A 24,754-nucleotide genomic window follows, 5' to 3' on the forward strand; every position below is an offset into this window, starting at 1 on the left:
TGGGCTTTTTAACTCTATCCCCACCCATCGAGGGACCTCACTTGGCTGCGGAATAGGCCTAATATATGAAGGGCAATCATGCTACTTGTTTTTATTGGGTGCCTAAGCTGTGTCTGTTCAGAGGTCAGAAAAGAAGCTTCCTCCCTGCCTCAGAATTTTAGTCCTTGTCATCCCATTTCCCCACCCCCCTCTCCCTTTTGGACAAATTTGCCCCAGGGATCTTCCCCAGAGGGAATCAATTGCTGCATGATAAGAAGGAGTCTGACACCAAGATCAGGCAAAACCAAACGTTGTTTATTATCGAAACAGCGCTGCATGTGCAACTCCCCAGCTCGTGCTGTAAAGAGGGAGGCCCCCATAAAGTACGTTAAAGGTACTTTATACCCTATAGTCAGTCCGAATTTCCCTCCTACATTCTCCTGTTGGTTAGGAGACTGCAGTTTACAGACTTCCCGGGCCGCCTATTTCGTATTTCCCCCTTGATATGTACACCCTCCATTACATACATCTCATGATCATGCTGATTAGCTGTAGCTCCACCAGGGGTGGTTTGACCAAAATTCATAGCCTTTTTCAGCATGCTCAATTGTTTTCTAACTGTTCTCCATTTTTCCTCATGATTCCGAGTCACCCAGAAACCTTCCTAGTACCTTATAAGGCATTATCTTTCGGCTACTCTCAGTGATTTCTTAACTTGACTTATTGCCACGAGTTTCCTCTTTCTTTGCAATGCAAGCAGTTACAACAGCAAGGCATGGTCATTTCTGCTAAGCTTTTCCTACCCATTTATCCCACACCCCACATCCCATTTCTTCTGAGCCATCTTGGATTACCACAGAACAAGACAAATGGTTGAATAAAGGTCCTCTTAGGGGACCTCAGGAAATTAATATTCTTTCATTCCCATGAGGTAACTCAGAACATAGGAATATGCCTTATACTGAGTCAGGGTCTAAGAATCCCACACCCCTTGCCCTAGGCGGCACATTAGTGGGTGGGGGGCAACACAGAGAGACAGAAATAGGATGGGAACCCCAGGTTTACTAGGCTACCCTACTGGGTTGGTACTGGAACATGTCACTTTCCTTATCTCAAAAGTACAGTCTTAGAAGAATAGATAACCAACTATGACTGAAGGACTATGACACATTAAAACATATTGGTGTAAGTTGGCTGCAATATCATCAACTCAACTGAATTTTTAAACAAGATAAAATGGAAAATGGGTTTGACAAGATAATTTCTGAACTAGATAAAGAACTCTCAAATAAAAAAAATCTGTCTAAAATGTATAAATTATTATTAAATTGGCACCTAAAAGATGAAGAAGTCAAAAATGTAATGGTAAAATGAGCGCAGGAACTCCAAACCTGCTTTACTTTTGTAACCTGAATTTTCTGTATGGATATAATCCTACATAAAATTAAAGACAGTTTGGAAGTGCCCTCAGTTTCAAACAATGGACACAAAAATACTCCATACCTGGAATTTTCTAATAGTTGTGATGTCTTGTGTGTACACAGAATGTGTTCCAAACTTGCGCCAAAGTTCAACTTTCTATGTATTGTGAAAGGGACACATTTCTTGTACTCTTGTATGTGAGTGAAGCAGAAATATATGATAGCAACAATACAGTGATCTCTCAAGGGTTTGTGAGAGGTAACACAACCCTTTGGCCCCTGTTTCAGGCAACTACAGGTGGTGCCTGAGGAAAATTAAGAAAAGCCAGGATTCCAGAAACATAATAGTGATTTTCTGAGCTATAGCTATAAATGTACCCTAGACAGTAAATTGCAGCACAGTGGGTGGAGAAAGTGGAAAGTGTTTTAACAGCACACAACATGAAAACAGTGCTGAATAAACAAAATATTGTAGCACATCTGTCAGGTTAGCAGAATGAATAGAAATTAGGCTAGGCTGCCTCAGATAACACCTAGTCTTGATGTCTTTAATGGCTGAAGCAAGCAGCACTCTTGAATAATCACCATAAAAATTGTAGTGCCTGCAGCAGCAGCAGCGTGGTCTTCTTACCATAATATTTTGCTCATGGTACTTGCACGAGCACTTTCACCTGGGCGTTTGTGATACGTTATTGCTTCCTTTGTGTACTCGTCTGTCAGAAGGGATCAGGAATGATAGGTTGTTTGCTTAGGTGTGGATAGAATCAATTAAACAGGCAGGGTAGTTTCCTTCAGCTTGAAAGGGAAAAGATAAGAACACAGCCTGCCCTCCTACTTTGAAGGGGCGGGAAGGTGAGCAAGGGTGAAAGGGGAAGGAAGCAGAAACAGCACATACAGCACAGAAGAGGGGAGACAGTCCAGGCTACAGCAGGAAGGCAGGTTGTCCTTCCCTCAAACTTCAGATTTATCTTTCATTACCTGGATATTTGCTTGGGTGAGGGAAAAAGCACACCATGATGGCGAACAAGGAAGTAACATGGTTTATACTCAGTGCAGGTGAGTAGTACTTTTTGCCTACCAGTGGTATGCTAGTGCGCTGGACAGGGAGAAGGTGCCCATGGATATTTCATCGTACAAATCTCAGGCCTTGCAGTCCAACAAATTTATAGTAGATACCAATCTGTTGTGCAGGATCTAGGTGTCTCCCATAAAGTCTTTCTGTTACTGGGATACTGCACTGACCCTGTACAATTCTTTGTTGCTGTTGAGAAAATGTTATCCCCCCCCCCATTGGCACCTCTATGTATTTTGCAACAGCTGTGTAGAATGTGGATGAAGAAGCAGTGTTATGGGTACCTTTGTGATATTTCCAGGGTTAAGCAGCACAGGACCTAGGACCACACCAATTTATAAATGTTGACTTTTTAATGTTTCATTTAAATTATTCCCTTAATGTTGTGGGCTACCAGAATGCAACAGCAGTGCCAGACTGTTCATCTAGGATTAAATTAAAACAGAAACACAGAAGCAGGAAGGCTACCCTGGCACACTGCTCTGCCAAGATTTTAATTATCCTAAGTTGTTTGCAGTGCATTGACATGAGGAAAGGAACATTCTGAAATGGTTTTCTTAAATGAATGAAGTCTCTCCACTTAGGTTAAGTGGAGAAATCCTAAGCATGTGAAGCTTCCTTATACAGAGTGAAGACATTGGTCCACCTAGCTCAGTACTGTATTGCTCTAATTCATAGTGGATCCCGAAGACTTCAGAATCCGTACATGAGATCCTTTATCCAGAGATGCCAAAGTTGAACCTTGTTGTACATTTGCTGCACTACTGAGTTATGGTCCTTTCCTAGCTTGCCACAGGTGGATAACTAACGGATTTATGATGGAGATGGGATTTGAGGGGGCGGGGGTCTTGGGTTCCTGAGTCATAATCTACTCTCTTAACCACTACACTACGCATTGTTTCTCCCTTCCCTGCTCCCCAGTAGAATAGATTAAAAAGAATCCACAGTAATACAGGATGCAAGCTCACACCTCTTTGTGTGGCTATTTGCCACAAAAGTGATCAGTGTTAAAAAGCGAGAGAAAAGAATAAGTGATGGATGGGACAGTGTTGCATACTCTCATTTCATTCAGGATTAGATACCTTGGCGGGACTTGGGCTATGACCTGAGCAGCACTTTTCTGTGCAATATGCTACTGATGTTTGTACAGTGAGGAGACACAGCACACACTACAGTATTTTCTGAGCTAGATTGTCACTTCTTTTATCCTGCCCCCCCCCATGCGAAAACATGTACCCCATTCCTGGGCACAAAAATATGGGAAACCCATAAAGACTTGTTCTGACATAGTGGGTGACAAAACTCAGATGACAGGAAGTGTGGCAAGGAGACCTAAAGTGCATTTAACTGTGGGATGAATTCTGGCCTGCCTCACTAGGGATGAGCAACCAACTGGCTCACCCTAGAAGTCTTCAGCTTTTTCCAGTGCTTGACTGGAACACTACAAGAACTTCCCCTCTGCTAATCTTAATTATCCAGGGGGCAAGCCTTTACTCTGAGGATTAAGTGGCACTCCCATCAATGCAGCTAAAGGTCCACAGTGGGAGGGGGCAAGGAATCTCAGCACATCTGTGGGATCATTTGTCACCTTTTCCATCAAGGACCCACCCTTCTCATAACCTCTTGCTTCCCCAAGGCAAGACAACCTGTGTTAGGAAAGGTGAAGAAAGTGGAGATACTGTTGGAGGCATTGAGCACCAATGATTTGCAGAGCACCTTTTCTCATTTGGGACCTAGGACTTGTATCAATTGTTGATGCGCTATCTCTTGTCCTCTTGGAGTCAAGTTCCAGGTTCCTAGTGTGAACATCTAGCAATGCATCATTTCCTTCCAGAGATCCTTGGAAGTCTAGCCAAGTCCCAGGTTCTCTGGGCAGGGGGAGATCAAGTTGATGGGAATGTCTTCTACTGCTGAGAACATACCCCATTCCTCTTCCCTAAGGCAGAAAAACCCTTATCTTAGGGAAAGGGGAGATGATTGTGGTAGAGGGAATGGATTAGCTAGCAGCAATGTATGGGGCATCTTTTCCTCCCAAAGATCCTGGGATATGATTATACCGCCCCTGGTAGAAAAATATATTTCTCATGTCACTGGGGTGGGAGTGAGGTCCTGCCACCATCTCCCGAAGTAGGATTTTTGTTGTGTTTTTTTTTCTTGGTGGATTGGTTCAGATGGGTGGGGAGGGAAGGGGGCAGAACTAAGGTAGGTTATGTGCTTGTGTTGGTTTTGCTCACATTGATTCAAACAGAGCACTTGCATATTTGAGCACTCTTGCTTGAAATACTTGCCTCACCATCTGTGGATGAAGACATATAGTACAAAATAAGTTACAGAGAAACTGTGATCATTTAGAATTCAACAGGTACACCTTTCATAATAAATGAACTCCATGTTAACTGTGTGATTTGTGCCTGTTGGGCACCTTCTTAAGACACAAAGAGTGGATTTACCTAGAATGTAAGACAGAAGTAGACCACGAACCCTTTAGTTATGTGATAATTGGAGCAAACACCGTAACCTGAATGTGAGAAACTTGTGATAATCAAGTGATAAAACACCATTGCTCCCCCAAGCTGAATCACATTTTCACTTTTTAAACATTTTCTTTCTTTTCGAGTTTTAACAACTGGCTAAAGTATTTCTCCTGTATTTTTTGCAACTTTTGAAAACTACTCATTCAACAATACTAAAATTGTTGAACTCATGATTTGAAAGAGTCAAATAGGCAGCTTACTGCAGCAGTTTGGATGTTTGACACAGGGGCGAGCTGGCATAAATCCCCTGAAGCGTGCCAAATGACCTTTGGCGAGCCAACCCTTCTCATCGTAACCTGCCTTATAGTATTGTTGAGGCAACAAAATGGAGGGCAGGAATTCATGTATGCTGCTCTGATCTCCTTGCAGGAAGGGCAGCATAAAAATGTCGTAAGCAAACAGAGCAAAGTTCATATGCTTACACAGCAGCAACGTGGCCCCATCCACCCAGAAACTGTCCGTACCTGCTGCCTCTGCCTCTACAGACACCCGTGCAATAGCTTTCTGTGTATGATTCAGGCTATTCTCTGTGTGATCAAGGGCCCTGCCTTTCGCAGGGTCCTCCATTGTAAGTCCCATGCCAGGGGTGGGGACCTATTTTCAGCCAAAATATCCCAGTTCCTTCTGGGCAGTCTTCCCAGAGCCACAGGCCAGTGGTGGGCAGAGGAAGGCCAAAGTGGGAATGGCAGCAAATGTGAAAGTTACCTTTGTACAGTAGGCTAGTTTCTATGCCCATTCCCACACCCCTGCTCTTGTTTATCCAGGCAAACAAGAATCAATTGTCCCAGTTTCAGCCAGACGAAAGAACTCAAAGAAAGGTTGTGGTCTGATGAAAGGGGATGTGGCTGGGAAGGGGGGTATGGTCTGGGGAGAATCCCAAGGGCCAGACAGAGAGCTGATGGAGAGTGGGAGCAGAAAGAACACCCCTGAACGGACATGCCTCCTTGGATTCCAGGCACATGGTTTCTGACTGTCTATCGACTCTCTCTTGATGATGGATTTCCTTCTAGAATTACAGAAAAAAAATATTTAAATTAGTACAAAGTTTCTGTTTAAAGTTCTCATGAAAGACATCCGTTTATGACTGGGACACACTTCTAGCGCTCTCTCTCTTGTATCATCCTGCTGATCCTCAAACGAATATGAGCATGCTTCCACTTGCCCGATCATAGCCCCAAACTCGCATTTTGTGCAAAGGTATGTAACAAAGTTGTGAAGACCTTCTTCCGAAAGAAGAACAGCTCTGGGAGGAGAGGATTTTGAATAGAGAAACTGGAAGGGCAAGGAGAGTGGGTGACATATAGGGGAAACTATAGCAGGCACACACATTTCACAGGGCTCTCTGGATGCTGCAGGTGAGGCTACTCTTGCTTTCTGGACCGCTTCTCACTGGGAGCAAACGATCCATACAATCCTGCAGTAAACTCCACTCATTTTTGGCTCTCACCACCCGCCTTTTGGCTCCTCCTACCTGCCACCAGCATGTAGCGACCAAAAGAACATCCCCAAGGGAATGAGACCCTCATTAGAAAAAAAAAAAATTAACCTGAAGCCCTGTTCTAGACATAATAGTTATAATAATTGTTATTTATTGTATCCCACCCATATGACAGGATAAGGAAGTCTACGTGGGGAGGATTTGTAGTAGAGATAAAGCAGGCAGGGAAAGGGTTAAGCACCCCATCTTTCCTGCTCTCCCCTCCCAAAAACTGTTTTTCTTTTAAAAAGAATTATATTGGAGTGTCGTTACTTTTATTTGTCCATAATGCCTTGATAGCTCATCATGCTAGCAAACAAGCCTTTTTTCAGTCCTCTGCTTCCTGGGTATCCCTAGATCAGGCATAGGCAAACTCTGGCCCTCCAGATGTTTTGGAACTACAATTCCCATCGTCCCTAGCTAACAGGACCAGTAGTCAGGGATGATGGGAATGGTAGTCTCAAAACATCTGGAGGGCCGGAGTTTGCCTATGCCTGCCCTAGACCCATCCATGGGAATTTATAAAATAAGCTTACTATTTTAAGCTTTTAACTGTATAGGGCACCCCCACCCCCCATATTTGTGGAATTTTGTTAAAGTCCTGTTTCTGCATTTGCTGGTCTTAAAACGATTTGATCAGTTTCCAAAACCAATTTATTTCATATTTTTAGCCTATTTTAACTTGCTTGTTCAACGGAGGGTTTTAAATTTTTTTTAAAAAAAGCATTGACGGTTAGCGATGTGATGAACATCACAGGAAGAAAAGAGAAAGAAATACAATGGATGCAGAAGGAAGCATGCCAGGATGGAACAAAACAGGGAGTTGTCAAAGCCCAGCGAAAAATGCAGCGACTATGCTTTGTTCTCGAGGATCTTCCCATGTTGAAACTGGATTACAAGCCAGTCAGGGAATGTCAGCGCAACAGAACAGATAAAAGAAAAGGCACCTAGGAAATTAACCCATTGCCTGCCTGTTGCCAAGCAAACTAGATATAGAAATCTGATTAGGAAAGCGTTTCACAAAACACAGGGCAGCCCAGGCTTTCCAAAGCTCATCATCAAAAGTTGCTTCTGGCAATTACCTCATCAACTATGTCAAATGCATGATTTCATTAAAGGCTGCCAACTTCACTGTTGCCACTCCAAACTGTTGAGTGCCCTTGTGATGACTGCTTGGACTTATTACTGCAAGACTCTGTTTTTGTAGGCTTTTGCTTCCTTGTTGTTCCTTCCAGTGTGGCCTTCTCTGTCTTCTTCTTCTTCTTCTTCTTTTGCGATCACTTGCAGCTGAGTAAGATTGTCTTCCATAAACACAGTTTTAACAATGAGTCCGTAAGTGACTGTGGAGGCCAATTCTGGACCCACATGTCTTTCCACAGTGGGGACATTGGTTCCCAGGCGGGAGTTGATCACGGTGTGGATTTGCCAAGTGTGCCTTCCTCTTAGCACGTTTCTCCCTTGCGTTCTGAGTTTGAGTGTCTTCAAAGTCTGTGATACCTTTGGAAAAGGCTGTTCTCCAACTGGAGCGCTCGCAGGCCAGTGTTTCCCAGTTGTCAGTGTTTATACTACTTTTTTAAAGATTTGCCTTGAGACAGTCTTTAAACCTCTTTTGTTGACCACCAGCATTACGCTTTCCATTTTAAAGTTCGGAATAGAGTAGTTGCTTTGGAAGACGATAATCAGGCATCTGCACAACATGACCAGTCCAACGAAGTTGATGTTGAAGAATCATTGCTTCAACACTGGTGATCTTTGCTTCATCCAGTACAAATTATTAGTTCGCCTGTCTTCCGAAGTGATGTGTAAGGGCCTTCTCTGTAGTGGCACCCTGACTAGAATAACCTCCCGCTAGAGGCTCAATGGACAAAAATTTAGTGTAGTTCCAATGGATGATTAAACACACTTGTTCTCTTAGGCTTTTGGATAAATTCAGGGCTTTTTTCGGCCATAATTTGATGGAACTGAGTTCTGGCACCTCTCAGGTGGGCATCATTGCCATTATAAGAGAAAAAGGGAGGCATTCGTGGTGAGTTCCAGCATCCCTTTTTCTAAAAAATAGCACTGGATAAATCTCACTGGGTGCCTCCAACTCCTGGTATATTCTGAATTGCCCCTCTTTTTGCTGGCAATGGTTTAAATATTGCATTATGTTGTATTATCTGATATACCATGTTGTTGGTTTTTTAAATAAAATTTTATTGCATTTTTGAAAGTTACAGAGAAAAGAATAAATTAAAAGTTTCACCCGAATACACAAAAAAGAAAAAGAAAAAAGAGAAAAAATGAAAGAAAAAATACAAATAAGAGAAAAAAGAATTAAAAAGATGCACACAATTGCTCAAAGGATACAAACCGTAATTTGAATATTCTATACAAAAGGCTCCCAGAAAGAAATTACATTAATATTTCTTATTTTCTATCTTTCCTTACAATCACTTTCTTTCTGTTCCATTAAACTTGTTTGAATCCCTAATATGTTAATTGACAAAACAAAATAAAATAAAAAAATTCCTTCCAGTAGCACCTTAAAGACCAACTGAGTTAAGTTGGTCTTTAAGGTGCTACTGGAAGGAATTTTTTTATTTTATTTTGTTTTGACCATGGCAGACCAACACGGCTACCTATCTGTAACTGGAACTATGTTAATTGACTTCCCTCTATCCCTTTGCGGCTTCAACACTTCTCATTAGTTACCAGTAATCTGTATTCCTTTATGTAAATCAATTTTCCCCCATTATATCTGTGAAATTAATATAAGCACAAGCAAGTATTATTTTTGGAACCATATTTAGTCAAGTTCTGTAGTTTTTGAAGCAAACCCATTCCTTTTTTACCTTGTCGCCTGAGTGGTTTCTTATTAGTTCTTGTCATTTTGGCTAGTTCGAGGTACTCCAATTGCCACTCGTCTTTTGTTGGTATTAACTCACTTTTCCAGTATTTTGCTATTGATATTCTAGCCACTGTTGTCGCGTAAAGAAACACTCTTTTATATTCATTTGGGATGCTTATCGTTAAAATGCCTAATAGGAAAGCTTCATCTTTCTTTAAAAAATGTATGTTTTAGGATTTTCTTTAGTTCTTCATAAATCATGTCCCAAAATTTTTACATTTGGGGACATGTCCACCACATGTGGAATAAGGTTCCTTCATTTTGTTTACATCTCCAACACTTATTACTGTTATTTTTATTTATTTTGGCTAATTTGCTTGGGGTCAGGTACCATCTGTGGATCATTTTCATAAAGTTTTCTTTTATAAGATAGCACGTGGTGAATTTTAAATCTGTTTTCCATAGTTTTCCCCATTTTCCCATCTCGATAGGATAACCAAAATCATGAGGTTATCTGATATACTATGTTGTTTTATATGTATGCTGGAAACTGCCCTACGATTCCTATGTAATTAATCAAGGGTGGCCTAAAAGAATGGCAAACAAATAAAGTGCCAAAAAGATTCCCACTGCTAAATAACTAACCCTTTGGAGAGGGTGTCACGGTTGCCAGGTAGGAATGCAAGTTACATGCTGGAGCCCTAAGCTACTCACGTTCTGAGTTTGGTGGGGGAAGGCAGTTCAGAAAGCTCTCAGTTACAGATGAGTTGAGGATAGAGAGCACAACATTTTAATATTTTGCCATTGCAACCATGGATGTCTAAATCTAGCCCTCCATGGCTCTGCCAGGAAAAGCTTTTCTCTCTCCCTGAAAAATAAGCTACCTGAAGTCAAGCAGAATGCTTGGGGTGGGGGGATGGGATACCAGAGGGTGAGGCCTTCATGCCTAGCAATAGGTCAATTTTGGTTTCTCTCAGTTTTTCATTTTTACAATCAGTGCTCCACATTTCCACATCAGTTTGAAGTTTTTTTTTTAAAGTCCTCAAGAAAATCCATCTGCATTTAGTTTAAATTTCTCCTATTATACACGTTTATGCAATTTTGCCTAATATATACACTTCGTTGCAAAGCTATTTCTTCTAATAGAATTCGTTTTTTTATTTTCACTAATATATGCATTTCTCTCTCTCTGTGTGTGTATACATACATACATACATACATATATGTGTGTGTGTGTGTGTGCATTGTGTGTCTATGTGTATGCATTTTTCTACCCATTACTTGGTTTGCATTGCAAAATTCAAATGATAACTGTATTACAAATGTGTCATCATTTACTGTAATATGCTTATGGTTTTTTTTTTTTAAAAAAAGATGCTGTGTTTGATTTGCGTTCAGAAAGTGTGAATTAGATAAGCTTGCCTTTAAATGAGAACTGAATCTGATTTCTCCTACATCCCTATTCACAGCGCAAGAAAAACACTGGAAGTGGCTGTAAACCAAGACAGACTATTTGTCCTTCTAGCCCAGATAGAATTGTGATGGGCCTTTAGCAGTTCCCCAGGGTCTCAAGAAGGGGCCTTTCTCATCACCTGCTACCTTAAACCTTAAACCTGCTACCTGGTACTCCCCAGATTCCATATGATGCTTATGGCTCTCCCACCATGATTTATATATCCTCGGTGTTGTATTGGGATTTGGATCCTATGGAAGCAGGGCCAGCCCTATCATTAGACACTTGTCTCTGGCAGCAGATTTGGAGAGGAACTGGGGTGGGCTCTCCCCCACCGGCTATCCAAGCTCACTCTGAGTGTGCCTCCTTGCCAACTGCTTCCACTGTGCTTCAGTCCCTGTTGCCAGTGGCTGCTCGTCTTATTTTATGTGGCAAAATGGCTTAGGGTGACAATGTATGTATATTTGCTCACAAAGGAATTAGTTAGTGTGTCTGATGGGACTGGCTTTCTGTATGTGGACATAGGATTGTAGTCTTAGTTTTGTTTTAATTTCTGGTCTCTAGACTTGAGAAAATTCCAGTGCCATAGACATTTAAACCAAAGAATTCCGGGAACTGTAATGTAAGGGTATTGGGAATTGTAGTTCTGTGAGGGGTAAACTACATTTCCCCAGGATTTTTTTTTTTGGGGGGTGTCTTTTAAATGTGCTTTAAATAAAAACACTGGGAGTCATTCCTTAGTCGCCGAGCCCCTTCTCTTTAAGCTCAGCTAAATCCCCCATTAGGTGGGAGAAGTTCAAGGGGTTCCCAGGTTACCTTGGTTACAGAACAAATACAGCTTTCTGATAGGTTCTTGGCATATATGAATTTTTATAGAAACACTCCCCTCAACTTAAATTTCATTGTGCGGGGGGCGGAATTTTCTGAATGAGACATTCCTCTGCAGTTTCTCTAAAATGGTTGGGCTCTCTCACTTTTTCTCTCTGCTTTTCTCTTTTTTCTCTCTGAATGCTGGTCTTATGACCTGATTATGAACCCACTCGTGGAGGAACCGGTTTCTCCAGCACAATTGAGTTACCTCAGAACATAATAATGTACACTGCCAGGGAAAAAAAAGCCTTGTGGGCACACTTGTTTGCTCCCTGAGCTGAGAGAGGATCTGAGAGCCCTGGCCACCAACAGCAAGCTAGCTTTTTCCACAGATAGGAGGACTGTCCAGGAAGTTGGACAGGTGCCTCAGGGATGTAAGATATAAGATAATATGCAAATAGATAGAATCATAGAGTTGTAGGGAGCCTTATGGGCCATCTAGCTTAATCACTTGCTCGTTGCAGAAAATTCAGAGGTAGGTGGTGGTCAAGCTGTTGTCAAGCTGCTCTTACTGTCAATAAGTTTTGTGTGTGCAAACTGAATTGTGGGAGACAGTGGATGGAACCCTCCACCTGCCATCCCTTATCGTACTAGTTGCAGGCAAAAAAAGTGGAACTGCATTATGTGTCAGCTGGGTGTGGTGACAATAAAAACTTTACGTTCAAAGGACCTTGTCCCCCTGTACATCCCTGAATGAGTCATTGAACTCAGCCTCATGGAAGCGGGGGAGGGACAGGGACAAATAAGATATCTGAGAAGTCACAGATGCTCTGCCAGATCCTTTCTCGCCCCGTGTTATGTTTTACTGTATTAAACCGATGTGATATGCACCGATGTGATATGCACAGACTACTATTATTTTATTAATTGTTTTACTGATTGTTCTGCAAACCACTTTGTGATCATCTGTGGTCTATTAATACTGGAAAGAACTAATGCTTCTTGCTTGCCTGGAGGGAGGAATGTGGGTGTGGATGTAGAAAGCTCTGGTTTTTGTGCAGCTGGAAGGTAACCTACTGTACAAAGGTCCCATTGATTAGCCTGCTTACCTATGTCCTAAGGAGATGCAGCCTTTGGGTTGGAAAATGTTTCTCCAACCCTGTCCTAGAGCAGGCGAGAAAGCGTGTTTCTTACAGAAGGCAGATACAGATGTGGAATGCAGATGTGTGCTATATCTTAGTAGGGCGCCCTAACTTATGCATGCTGGCATTTCAGTCAAAGTGACAAAGATAACAGTGGACCTTCTGACCTATCTTTCTCTTTTTAGTTGTGGCAGCTGTTCACGCCCTCTCCGTAAACACACCTCAGAAGCAAGTGCAAGTGAAGAAAGGAGATAATATCACCCTACCGTGTACCTACGAAAGCTCTGTTGTTACTCCAGCTAAGGGGGACATTGTTGCCTGGATGAAAATGCCAGAAGAGGTGGGCAGCCATGGTGCAAGGCACATGATACGCATGAGTGTCTGGGAGAAAATGGCACTCTGTGAAGAAACAGGTGCGCCAAGACACCAGAGGAGCCTCTTTGACCTCTGTCAGTGAGCAGCCTTTCAAGGGTTCCTTTGGTCTTGGCTGCAAGACGATGGGGCCAGATGGTAGCCTGAATTTTGTTTTAATTCCAGATCTTTAGTCTTGTGGCGCATAACATCAGGCTGTCACTTTGGCTTTGATCCAGCACTTGACAGAGGCCGCCAATCATGCATAGCAACTGGTGGCTCCAGATGGGGGCACATATCCCCTGGGGCCTATCCAGTTCAATTCAATGTGAGCAGGATGAGCAGTACTGCTTCAGATGATTCAAAAGCAAGTCTGCCTGTGTTCAGCGGAGTTAACTCCCAACTAAATGTCCAGTACCCCAGGTCTGTGCATGACTAAGAATATTGTGCATGACTACTCACTGAATAAGAATAGTGTGCACTGGGAGCATTGCCTACTAATGTTTAAGACTCCAAAGGAAAGGATTTGGTTTGACTGATTGTTTGGAGGCAATGCAGCAGATTGACTTGGCCCCTAAAACAACTTTAAGCTCATGGAAGATAAGTTTCTGATCATATCTTCCCTGCTGCTGACAACCATGTACATAAAATGTATTTCTTGAGGGTTGAGAGGTAGGGATGGAAAGACCTGTCAATTTCAGTTTGCTCACTTTCTCATTTTTTCCAGTCTTAAATTCAGTTCTCCAAATTTTTCCAGCAGTTTGTGTTTGCTTTGTTCATGAAAATTCATCATCATGAACATATATTTGTATGCAGCTCTTGACTAATGTACACACTTAAAAGTGATTTCTTCCCCTACTATAATGAATGCATTTTTTGATTTTTTTTTTTACTACTGAATTGCCTCAGCAATGAGACAGTTCAGGAGATAGGGATAGGTTGGGTCTCCTTGTGTTTTGTTCGTTCATTTCATGGTTAAAAATACTATAGTGACAAACAAAAGATTTGAGCCACAGTAGTTAAGTCTTTTAAACTGATACTCTTCTCTTATTTTTAGGCAGAATTTATTAACCGGTACCTTGATGATGGTGGAACATGGATTAGTGATACTTATAAAGGTCGGGTGAACTTCTCTAGCAATACAAATAATCATGACATTGGCATCATCCTCAGTCAGGTGACCTTGAATGACAATGGTACCTATGAATGCTCAGTCCGTCTTCGCGATGATCCTCCTTTGACACATTCAACAATGGAACTTTTGGTCCTTGGTAAGGCATTCTGCCCTTTGTATACATACCAGTCTCACACCTTAGTTCAGTAGCAGCGCACAGCAAGCAGGAAGTGCTGCTTGCAATGATCAGGGAGTACTTGGATCGTTAAAACTGTCCTCCAGTGCAACATAAGGCAGCCATGCACATTTGTTCTAGATGATGATATCATGTAGTGTTTGTGCCATAGATCACTGGTCTTCAGCTGGTGGATCACGACCCACTAGTGGACTGTAGCCTAATCCAAGGTGAGTCATGATAGGAGCACTGCCACCATGCAAATATATGGTAAAAGATTAAGAAATGGGTCCCCAAATGCATGTTCGGGTTAAAAATGGATCCTGGGTCTGAAAAGGTTGAAGATACCTGCCATAGATGATCTTAGACTTGGTACTCATGGCTTTTCCTCCCACCCGGAACTCACCAGAACTCAGTTCCGGCACCTCTCAGGAGGGCGCCATTGCTATTGTAAGGGAAAAAGGGAGGCATTCATGGTGAGTTCTGGCACCTCTTTTTCTATAAAAATAACACTGCCGGTATTCATTACAGTGGAACCTCAGCTTTTGATCGTCTCGGAAGCTGAACGTTTCAGCTTTTGAACGTCAAAAACCTGAAAGTAACTACTTTGGTTTTCGAATTATTTTTGGAAGTCGAACATGCCACACGGCTTCCGTTTTGAGTTTCCCTTTTGTATTGAGGCTTCCATATTGCGTTTCAGATGTTTCAGAAGTCAAACAGTCTCCTGGAACGGATTATGTTCAAAAATTGAGGTTCCACTGTACTAATGGAAAGAATGGTGAAGACAACCATATATTTTAACCAAGTTTTCACTCAATGGGAATATGAAGAAGTGAGGAAGGTTGGAAGTTGTTCTATAGCAGATAACACTACCCACGTGTTCTGACAGCAGTTCTCCAGGAATTCAGATGTCTAATTTCATCTTGTTGCAAACTGACCCATGATCACTGGATGAAGGGCACTGTATAAATTCACTAAATAATAATTTTAATATTTCCCATGACTTGCTATTGATCCTTAAATTGGAGTAGTTGAGGTATGAACTTGATACCTTCTGCAGCGCATGTGCACTTCTGCTAAGCTATTGCCCCCACCCAGTCAGTTTATGTGCCTAAAGAAAATTGTGAAGATGTGCAGATTTTGGAATAAAACTGTAATGGGTCAGTGTTGTTTGTGAAGGTCAGCATGCATTACTGCTGGTGATGGGATCTGAAGACAGAACATGTTTTAGGCTCTCCTCAACACAACAGCTTCCATTCTTATGTTGCTGAATTTGCTCAAGTTATTCTTTCCTCCTATCTAGTGGCTCCATCCAAGCCAGACTGCAAAATTATAGGGACCACAGAATTCGGACAAAACATTAACTTGACCTGCAATTCTATCGAAGGATTCCCCAAACCCGAATATTCCTGGCAAAGCTACAATCCAGAAAACAAACAACGAGCACTCGTAGGAACAGTAACGCCAGGTAACCAGTGAGATGTTGGTACTTTGTGAAAATCGGTTTTCTGTATTCAGTTTTTAAATGCATGCAAATATTTTGAAGACTATTAATGTAAAAAGAGGAATGAAAAACCATCATTTTAATTTAGTCCTTAAAGTGTTATCTAGCAAGCACAGTGTAGATGTGATCTTTCCTTGTCCATTGTAATGTTTTCCTTCTCTCACTGGTTATCTCTGCCATTTTCTTCATGCCTGATTTCATTCAATGGCAGCAACCGTTTTAGGCACACCTGATATGTGTGAACCCAGAATTGACTCAAAAACTTCACAAAAAGGAGTGGAACATGGTGGGGGCGAAATGGGGTAATTGCAGGCTTTTTCAATGGTGCTTCAAATATACACAATTTCACTTAAAAGCGTGGTGCCTTGGAACGTAACCCCCACATAAATTGGGAGTTTACTGTAATAAATTCTGGATGCAACAAGGCAAAAGTGGCACTCTTGTGACTTTCATTTCAGCAAGAGGCAGGCCCCTAATTCTACCAACAGACCTTGAAAATTAGTGCTAGCTCGATTGCAATGAATCCAGAATCATGCTCACTGCCTGGTTCTTCTCTCACCATGATTAAAATCATTACTTCGAAAACATACATTAGTTAATGTAGGGTGAACATAGACAATTGTTCACCATGAGGCCATTAGCCACAGTGGGGCTTGTAATTAATGGGCAATCTAGTTGCTTCTCTCTCCTCCTCCTGCCAAGTGGTGCTAAGGAGGACTCTATCATGCTCTGGCTTCTCCAGTTCTCTGATGCACCTGTTCCAAGCTCTCCCTTGTGGCACTGACACAACCAGGTTTCTTGTATAGCAATTAAGAGATCCAGATTTTTTAAGCCCACATGTGTCAGGCTGGATACATGGGAGGTTGCTGCACACCCATCTGTCTTGGAACAGATTATATCACTGTAGAAAGAGAGGGCAGCACTGCACTCTGCGTATCTTACTGTTTCCTTAATGTGAAACCACATACATTTGTTTGCATGTGATGTTGAACAGCATTGCACAAACCTAACCAGCTCTGTTGGGATGCTGATTCCAGGGCCGATGTAGCGCTAGCTGAAGTGTCCAATGCCACTACCCTATGAGATGCTGTGAGATCACTTGATGTTTATGCAGCTTAATGATGTCAGCAAGATACTTGCTACCCTCTGTTCCCCCTTGATCTCTGCCCCTCTTGGTTTATTCACCATCTTCATAAACTTTATTGCACTAGCCAAAGGCCATGATATCATTCACAAAGGAAACAAAAAGAGGCAACAATAACCATAAAAACCATAAAAACCCCAGGCACTGTGAATACAAAGAACAACAATCACATCTCCTAGAAATTATTTGTTGCATATGATATAATAGCAGGGGGTTCTCAGGTAGAATGTGCCAGCTTAAATGTCTGAATCACCTTTGCAGTTGACCGCTATTTTATCTAGTTCTTTTCTCCTGATCTTCTTAGCTGCCAACGCATATAGTGCTAGTTTATAAGTTATGAAGTTCTTGATTTATTAAATGTAGCAGACTTGTTGGGTCGGGAACATGGTTAATGCTTCATTGCTTGAGGGGATGGTTCCTGCAGCCACTCATAATGAAGCCTTGTCCCCATCTGTTGCTTTGGACTAACTACTGACCAGTTGCTAATGCCCACTTTTTAGGAAATGTGGCTGAGAGGGTTATGATGGGGCACTTACAGTCATTCTTGAATGGTGTAGATTATCGAACTCTAGTCCGAGTTCAGACCTGGCCATGGACGGGACTGAATCAGCCTTGGTCAGCCTGATGGATGACCATTATGAAGAATGGGACAAGGGGAGTATGACCTTGCTTCCTTTGCAATTTATGTGTGGCTTTTGATACCTTTGACCCTGGATATCAGGGGCACAGTATTACAGTATTCTAGCCCTATTTATAGAGCAAAGAATAGCATTGGCAGATTGCTTTTCAGCCCCTGGCAGTTAAGCCATAGGACACTGGAGGGTGCTGTTTTATTCCCAATGCTATTTCTGATCTATATGAAGCCATTAGGACTGGTCGTGAAGGAATTTAGGACAGGATGCTGTCAGTAAGCTGATGGCATTCAGCTCCATTTCTCCATAACATCCGAATCAGGAGAGGCCATACAGGAGCTGAGCTGGTACCTGGATGCAGTGATGAGCTAGATGAGGGGAAATAAATTGAGCCTAATTTCTGACAGGACAGAGGCCCTATGGATCTATGATTCTGGTGCATGAGAAACTGGACAACTGCCTGCTCTGAAGAGGGCTGCATTTCTTTTGAAGGAGCAAGCCTAAGCATTTTCCTGGATCCAGGTTTGTCCCTGGAGGTTTAGTGGTCTTGGTAGCAAGGGGTACATTTTACCATCTTTAGCTGGTACTTATTTATTTAATTTAGATGATTTTTGAACCACTTAATCAAAGAGCTAAGTGGTGTGCAAATAAAATTGTAAATAAAGCTAAAACCTGCAAAACAATTGAACCATTTTAATTAAATTAAAATACGACAGATGCCTGTTCCATGACTGGGATGGCCTGGCCACAGTAGTCCACATATTGGTAACTTCAAGACTGGATTACTGCAACACACTACATAAGGCTTCCCTTGGTCCTGATTGAGAAACTGCTGTTGGTGCAGGGTGCGGCTCTATGATTGGGGACCAGAAGTGAGATCTTGTCCACATATTATACTTGTCCTCAAAGATCTGCACAGTCTACAGGCTTGTAACTTGGTCAAGTTCAAAATTTCCCAATTAGTACATAAAGCCCATAACAGCCAGCGACCAGCTTGGCTGAGGGGTCACCTTGCCCATGTGGGCCTATTCAACTGCTTACACTTTTATGTGTACCATGTAATGTTTGTTGTACATTTATGGGGAGGTGATGGTAGTGTGCTGAAACCACTGCTCCGGAATTCACAGTCTGTTGATATTTTAGGCACCTACTGGAAATATATATATATATATATATATATATATATATATATATATAATATATATATATATATATATATATATATATATATATATATATATATATAATTTAGCTGCCTTTGGTTTTTTAAAAAGCTTTGTTGATCTCATTTTGTACTCTGCTTTAGGTAGCCTACATATTTTTCTCAATAGTTCTTCAGCTAGCCTTTGTGGATGCAGATTGCACACCCCCAAAACATGCTTCGTTGTGATTGTCTAAGTAAGCCCTTAAAATAGCTCAAGATTTACAAAGAAAATGTGTGCAAAACATGCTCGTTGTTCAGCAGTTTTGCCCATAGGTGGCACCACTACACCAGAAAATAGGATCCTAGTCAGGCACTGTAAATACTGACATAATCAGTATTGGTTAGTTTATTGTTTTCTTCTCATTTTGCTTCAGAATAAAGATTTAACTCTGGCCCATATTTTTATATATTAAATTGTCAGTCAAGAAATCTACAAAGAAAGATCAGAAAAGTACAACTTAAAGAGCAGGGTCCAGTTATTGCTGCAATTGGAGCCCGTAATGGAGGGCAGAGGATAGGCCTGGCATATTCTTGCATGTATCTGTATCCATGTTAGGATTAATGGAAGTTGCATGGGAAAAGTACATAAAATATTGAAAACTGTGCTACAGTGAAAACACGGAACAAACGGGGTTTCGTGTTGTTCCGACGACCCGCCTAGTTTCTATGTGGTGTGAAATGTGGAACTGCTAACTCAGTCACAAGCATTATCAGAAAGCCAGCATTGTGCACTAAACTGGATTCTAATCCCTCTTCAGTAGTGAGCTAGTCAATCTCTTTCATTTTAACCCATGTCATGGATTGTTGCAAGGATAAAATTGGAGCAATGGCCGCCTGTACTGACTGGTCCGCCAAAACAGAACAAGGGACTGCATTTGGGAACACATGGTGACAATGCAGTAAGCAAAACCACATGTGTGGCTTGCCTGCATCTTCTCTGCAATCGATCCTTGCCAGAGCTGAGGCTCCTGGGCAATGCTCTGGTCACTATGAAACCATCATCCAGGGTCCATAAGACTCCTCACATAAAGTGGATTTAAAACCGCAATATGGCTGAAGACACCGATTCTATTTGCACCTGCTAAATAATGATGACCCTTTGCATCTTCTCTTTTGCATCAGGAGTGCTTATGCTGAAGAACATCTCTATAGACAACACTGGCTACTACATCTGCCTTGCCAAAAACTCTATCGGAGAGAGTTCATGCAACATCACTGTTAATGTCACACCACGTAAGATTGCAACATGCAAGGGGGGGGAGGAGAAAGCATGGCTGATCGGCAAAGCATTTAAGTCCCTAAACAACCCCACGTCCCATTTTAAGAACTAGTCTCACTTTGCTTAGTTGCAAAGCTTAGATGTGGCTGCAGTTGAGAATAAGCCCAAGACTTTATGATGACGTACGGCTCTGATTATGTTTCCACCCTAGGTATTTGTTGCCTAATAGCCATGCTTTGTTTGCTCACTTTTTAGGGAGTGTCTACATAGGACCATCAAATCACCCCCCTATTTCCTCTAGGCTCTTCCTCTTTTTTGAAAACAAACCGAAACAGCACCACATTGGTAGATCACCAAAACTCAGCTATTGATTTTCCCTAAAAGGCCTGGTTTTGATGTGTGTAATAGCATATTGATCAAACAAGTCTACTGTCATTACTCTATACCTCACACACCTCCTTTACTATTTATCACTTTTCTGGCCAAATGACATTTTAGCCATGTTTCTTTTAAAGCGACCTTTTAACTTGCATCTTCCCACCTATTTTAAATTATTCAAATACTAATACAATAGAATTTGAGATAAATTAATTTCAGTGAATTAAAAAATGATTTTTTTTAAAGACCGGCTTTCTCTATCAGTGCCATTTTATCAGCATGTTTATTAGACAAAAGGCGAGCTACTTCCTTTTTATTCTGCTTTTAAGTAGCAGTCATTTTTCTGAGAAAATTTATTTAAAATTTTCACTCACCCCCTAGAAAAGCCCCCCCCTTTGCATTTCCCCCCGTACTATTCTCCCCCATTATTGTTGTTCTTGGTGGCAGCTGCCATTTCCAACGTGCTGAAACACCCCCCCCCCCCAATTAAGTAGTAAACTACCCTACTGCCAGTGAACCACTGAGAAACTGTTTGGTAATTTTCCTTGGGGTGTGTGGAGTTTTGAGTGACCATTTTCACATAACTCTGTTATTCATTTGACCCCAACAGCAGCTAGAGGGCCAGAGTTTCCCCAATCCTGTTCTACAGAAACCATCTAATTCAACCTAGATGAGCCCCCTTCCTGGCTTGTCATTCACAAGTTGCTCATTTGTCATATTATATTTAGCCAGAGCCACCCTCAGGCTAGAGGGAGAACAGTAGTTAAGAGCTCTTCCCCAAAGGAAGAGATTTTGTTTCTCAACTATGAGGTGACTAATGCTAGTATTTTCTTCTACAGCATCCATGAATTTTGCCCTACTTGGTGGAGTTGTTGGTGGGCTTGTTGCTGTTGTCATTATTATTGCCATTGTGGCTTACTGTTGTTGCTGCAAAAATGGGAAGGACAAAGATTATGAGATGACGTGAGTGCCTTTCATTAGAAGGTGGGGGGTGTGTGGAATAAAAGTAGCATGGAGAAATTACATACTGCATGCACCTCTGAGGCAGCCGTCTCTCTCTACCCCCCTACAATGTCCCTGTTACTGCTACTTCCAATAGCTTTGTACTCAACAATTCCCCAACAAGCACAGCTACTGCTGAGCTTTCTAGCTGCTAGCAGCAGGTAGAAATGGTTTAAACCAGAGCTTTCCAAACTTTTAAAGTTGGTGACGCACTTTCTGAACATGCATCATTTTGCGACACAGTAATTCATTTTACTAACAAACCGGAGGTTGAACTAACCCCTTTCAGCCCCAGGAGGAGTGTGGCGAGCATTTGTGTGACACACCTACACGCTGCAGCCGACACATTAATATGTTGTGACGCACAGCTTGAAAAGCTCTGGTTTAAACAAAAGAATGAGGAAAGGCTTTGGACCCCTTGGTAAATAGTTACAAAGCAGTTTCAATCTGCAGATTTTTTTTGGGGGGGGTGATTTTCCCTTTAAAAATTCATACATACTTGTTGGGAGTAGAATTGCTGATCTACTTGTGTGCAAGAAAAATGGATCAGCTCAAGATGTCCATTCCTACCTGCTACCAGGGAGGTGTTTAAAACACACTTTCTTTTGATCCACCAACTATAACATTGAGGGTAGCTACATAAACAATTAGGTTTAAATGCACGTGGCTTTACCATTTCTTCGTGAATTCCTGCTTCATAACAGCAAGTCCCAACTTTATATTACCAATTTTGAAATTATGCTGTGAAAATGTTGCAAATGGAGATTTATACCATTTGAATTCTCCAAACGGAGGTTATTCCTGTGAGCTTAGGCAATCGTGAGAGTAAATAAAATAAAGCTGGCTCGGAAACCACACAAGGATATTTTGAGATTGACTTCAGAAATAGATTTGTAGCACGACTTAATATTAAAGTGTCTAGCATTTACATCGTGCTAGTCCTCTTTTTAGTATGCATAACAAACAACATATGTGAGGGGGCTCTGGAAAGCTTAAGCAAATGGAAATTTACCCAGTAGGTCAGAGACACCTCTTTGCCAAACTAAATTATTAGACAACTGTCTCTGAAGTTAAGTTGTTAACAAGAACCAATTCACTCTTCACTTTCAGGTTTGTTCATGAATTACTGTTTTTACATACATGGGCAAAGCATAACATGATGGTGGTAGCACACAGATCTCCACAGGGAGACTCATGAAACCTCAAAAGTCATGGGGCCGAGTAGTAATTTCCTAGTATTATGGTACTTTCTGGTAGAAACAGAACAACTCTAATATGGTACCTTCAACTCCCACTTCCTTGGGCCCCTCCAGGAGGATGTCATGATTGACAGTGTCAAAAGCCACTGAGAGATCAAGGAGAACCCACAGGCTTGCACTCCCTATTTCTTTCCTATAATACTGAGTCATCAGTTAAAATTAAGAAATACAGATAACTGAAAATCCATCTTCTTCTGCACCAAATTATTAGGGAGACAGAAAATGGCTATCATCCACCTGATGTAAAAATACGGGGACCTGCTGAAGAGGAGATTCAGGACGAGGAGGAAGAAGAGGAAGACAGGCACCACCCAGTACGGCCACCCGTTTCCAAAGTGTCTCCGGAGGTGTAAGAAGCTGTGGCCCAGAGATGAGCATTTCCAGTTGAGGGGGGGGGGGGAAGACTGTTGTTAAATATTTCTCTTTCATCTTAACTCATGTGGCTTTCCAAGACAGTATAGGCAGCAAGTTTGTGGAGGCAAAATCTGACTTGTTTCCTTATACGCATTTGGTGCCTATCTACTCATAAGCTCCTTTCCCATTTGCCCATCAGAGTTACCTTAAAATGGAAAAGGAAGGGGGACTCCAGGACAACCATTATATTGTCAAATTGATATATACACTCCATTCAAGTTTTCACGTGGTGCGATTTGAATTATTGTGAACTGACACTTTTCAGTATATAGGAAAACAGGGATATCTTTTATTTCACTTTTCACTAAGTAGGCCACTGCGATGCAAGAAACCTAGAGCCTTTAGATGAGCAGTTTAAGACACCAGCTGTTACTTATTTGTTGTGCAGCATCTACATAACACCCATTATAACTGTGTTGCTATTATCGGAATATTATACAGTGGTACCTCAGGTTACATACACTTCAGGTTACAGACTCCGCTAACCCAGAAATAGTGCTTCAGGTTAAGAACTTTGCTTTAGGATGAGAACAGAAATTGTGCTCCGGCGGCGCGGCAGCAGCAGGAGGCCTCATTAGCTAAAGTGGTGCTTCAGGTTAAGAACAGTTTCAGATTAAGTACGGACCTCCGGAACGAATTAAATACTTAACCTGAGGTACCACTGTAGTTTCCTCAATATTCAAACCAGAAGCTGCTAATTCCCGTCAGTGCATTATTGTTTCTGCTCTATGGAGTTTGATACGACTGTCATGCACATTTCTTGGACAATGCATAGACATGCCCCATCTCTATTATTTTATTTTAAAATGGCTCTGCACTCTTAATGGCTAACAAAAGCAGTCATCTCACATGTTAGGAAAGGATCAGACTTTCCCTGCTTTTGGAATGTATTTTTAAAAATATATAAATTGCTTGCTACTAACATTGTCACTGCTGGTGCAATTATACTGCTAACAAGTTTTTTTTAATAAAAAAAATCACATGGGGGAGAATTAATTTTCAGCTGCTTGGAAAGTCTTCAATACATGGGTTATTAATGATGCATTTTCTTGGAAATTTGCTGTTTTTGAACTTGCATTTTTTAAAAAAAATAATAAAGTGACACTTCACCACTACTCTAAGCATTGGCTATCACAGCTGAACTCAAATAGAAACAGTAATTACATTGAATGAAGCTGCTTTCTCTCCACCCCTTTCTAGTCCAGTACTTGTCCCTCAGTCTACATTATGTTAACATGCCCATATAATTGCAGCCATACTGGATAATGTATAATCTAGTTTTCTAGTGCATCCTCTAGCAGTTTTTAAAATCCTGAAAATTACATATTCGAAATATAGTCACCCTATTTTTCGGTGATAAGTGTGTTGTTTTTGGATGCCAAGGAGGGGAAATTCAGCAAATCTTTAAAAACATGCCAGTACTTCTGGTGCTTTGAGTACTTAATTCCCAAAGCAAGAAGTCTTCTTCTTTTAGTACACACCAGGTACAGCACAGGGAAAGCTCCCAGTCCCACCATCATAGTGCAGATAATAGAGTGCACTGTGACTAAACTGTAGGCCACACAGAGGTGGGGTCTCGGCAAGGAACAGTTGAAGCTATATAGAGGTTAGATGTGTATCATTGCAGTATCTGATCAACA

General features: G+C 41.6%; 1 protein-coding gene across 2 annotated transcripts; it reads left to right on the forward strand.

Annotated features, from left to right (window-relative positions):
- The first annotated feature begins 2,163 nt into the window (after positions 1–2,163).
- Positions 2,164–23,445, forward strand: GPA33 (glycoprotein A33). 2 transcript variants are annotated; one of them, XM_081858938.1, is made up of 7 exons: positions 2,164–2,456; positions 12,904–13,058; positions 14,127–14,187; positions 15,662–15,826; positions 19,965–20,075; positions 21,279–21,402; positions 22,912–23,445. In XM_081858938.1, exons 1-7 carry the CDS (start codon positions 2,414–2,416, stop codon positions 23,051–23,053), a joined length of 801 nt encoding a protein of 266 aa, XP_081715064.1. In that variant the 5' UTR covers positions 2,164–2,413; the 3' UTR covers positions 23,054–23,445. The 2 variants fall into 2 exon arrangements, with proteins under 2 accessions (XP_081715064.1, XP_081715063.1); XM_081858937.1 differs by having other exon boundaries at positions 2,167–2,456; positions 14,127–14,340.
- Positions 23,446–24,754: the final 1,309 nt, after the last annotated feature.

Source organism: Podarcis erhardii, assembly GCF_964252035.2.
Source record: "Podarcis erhardii genome assembly, chromosome: 4".
Taxonomy (NCBI): domain Eukaryota; kingdom Metazoa; phylum Chordata; class Lepidosauria; order Squamata; family Lacertidae; genus Podarcis; species Podarcis erhardii.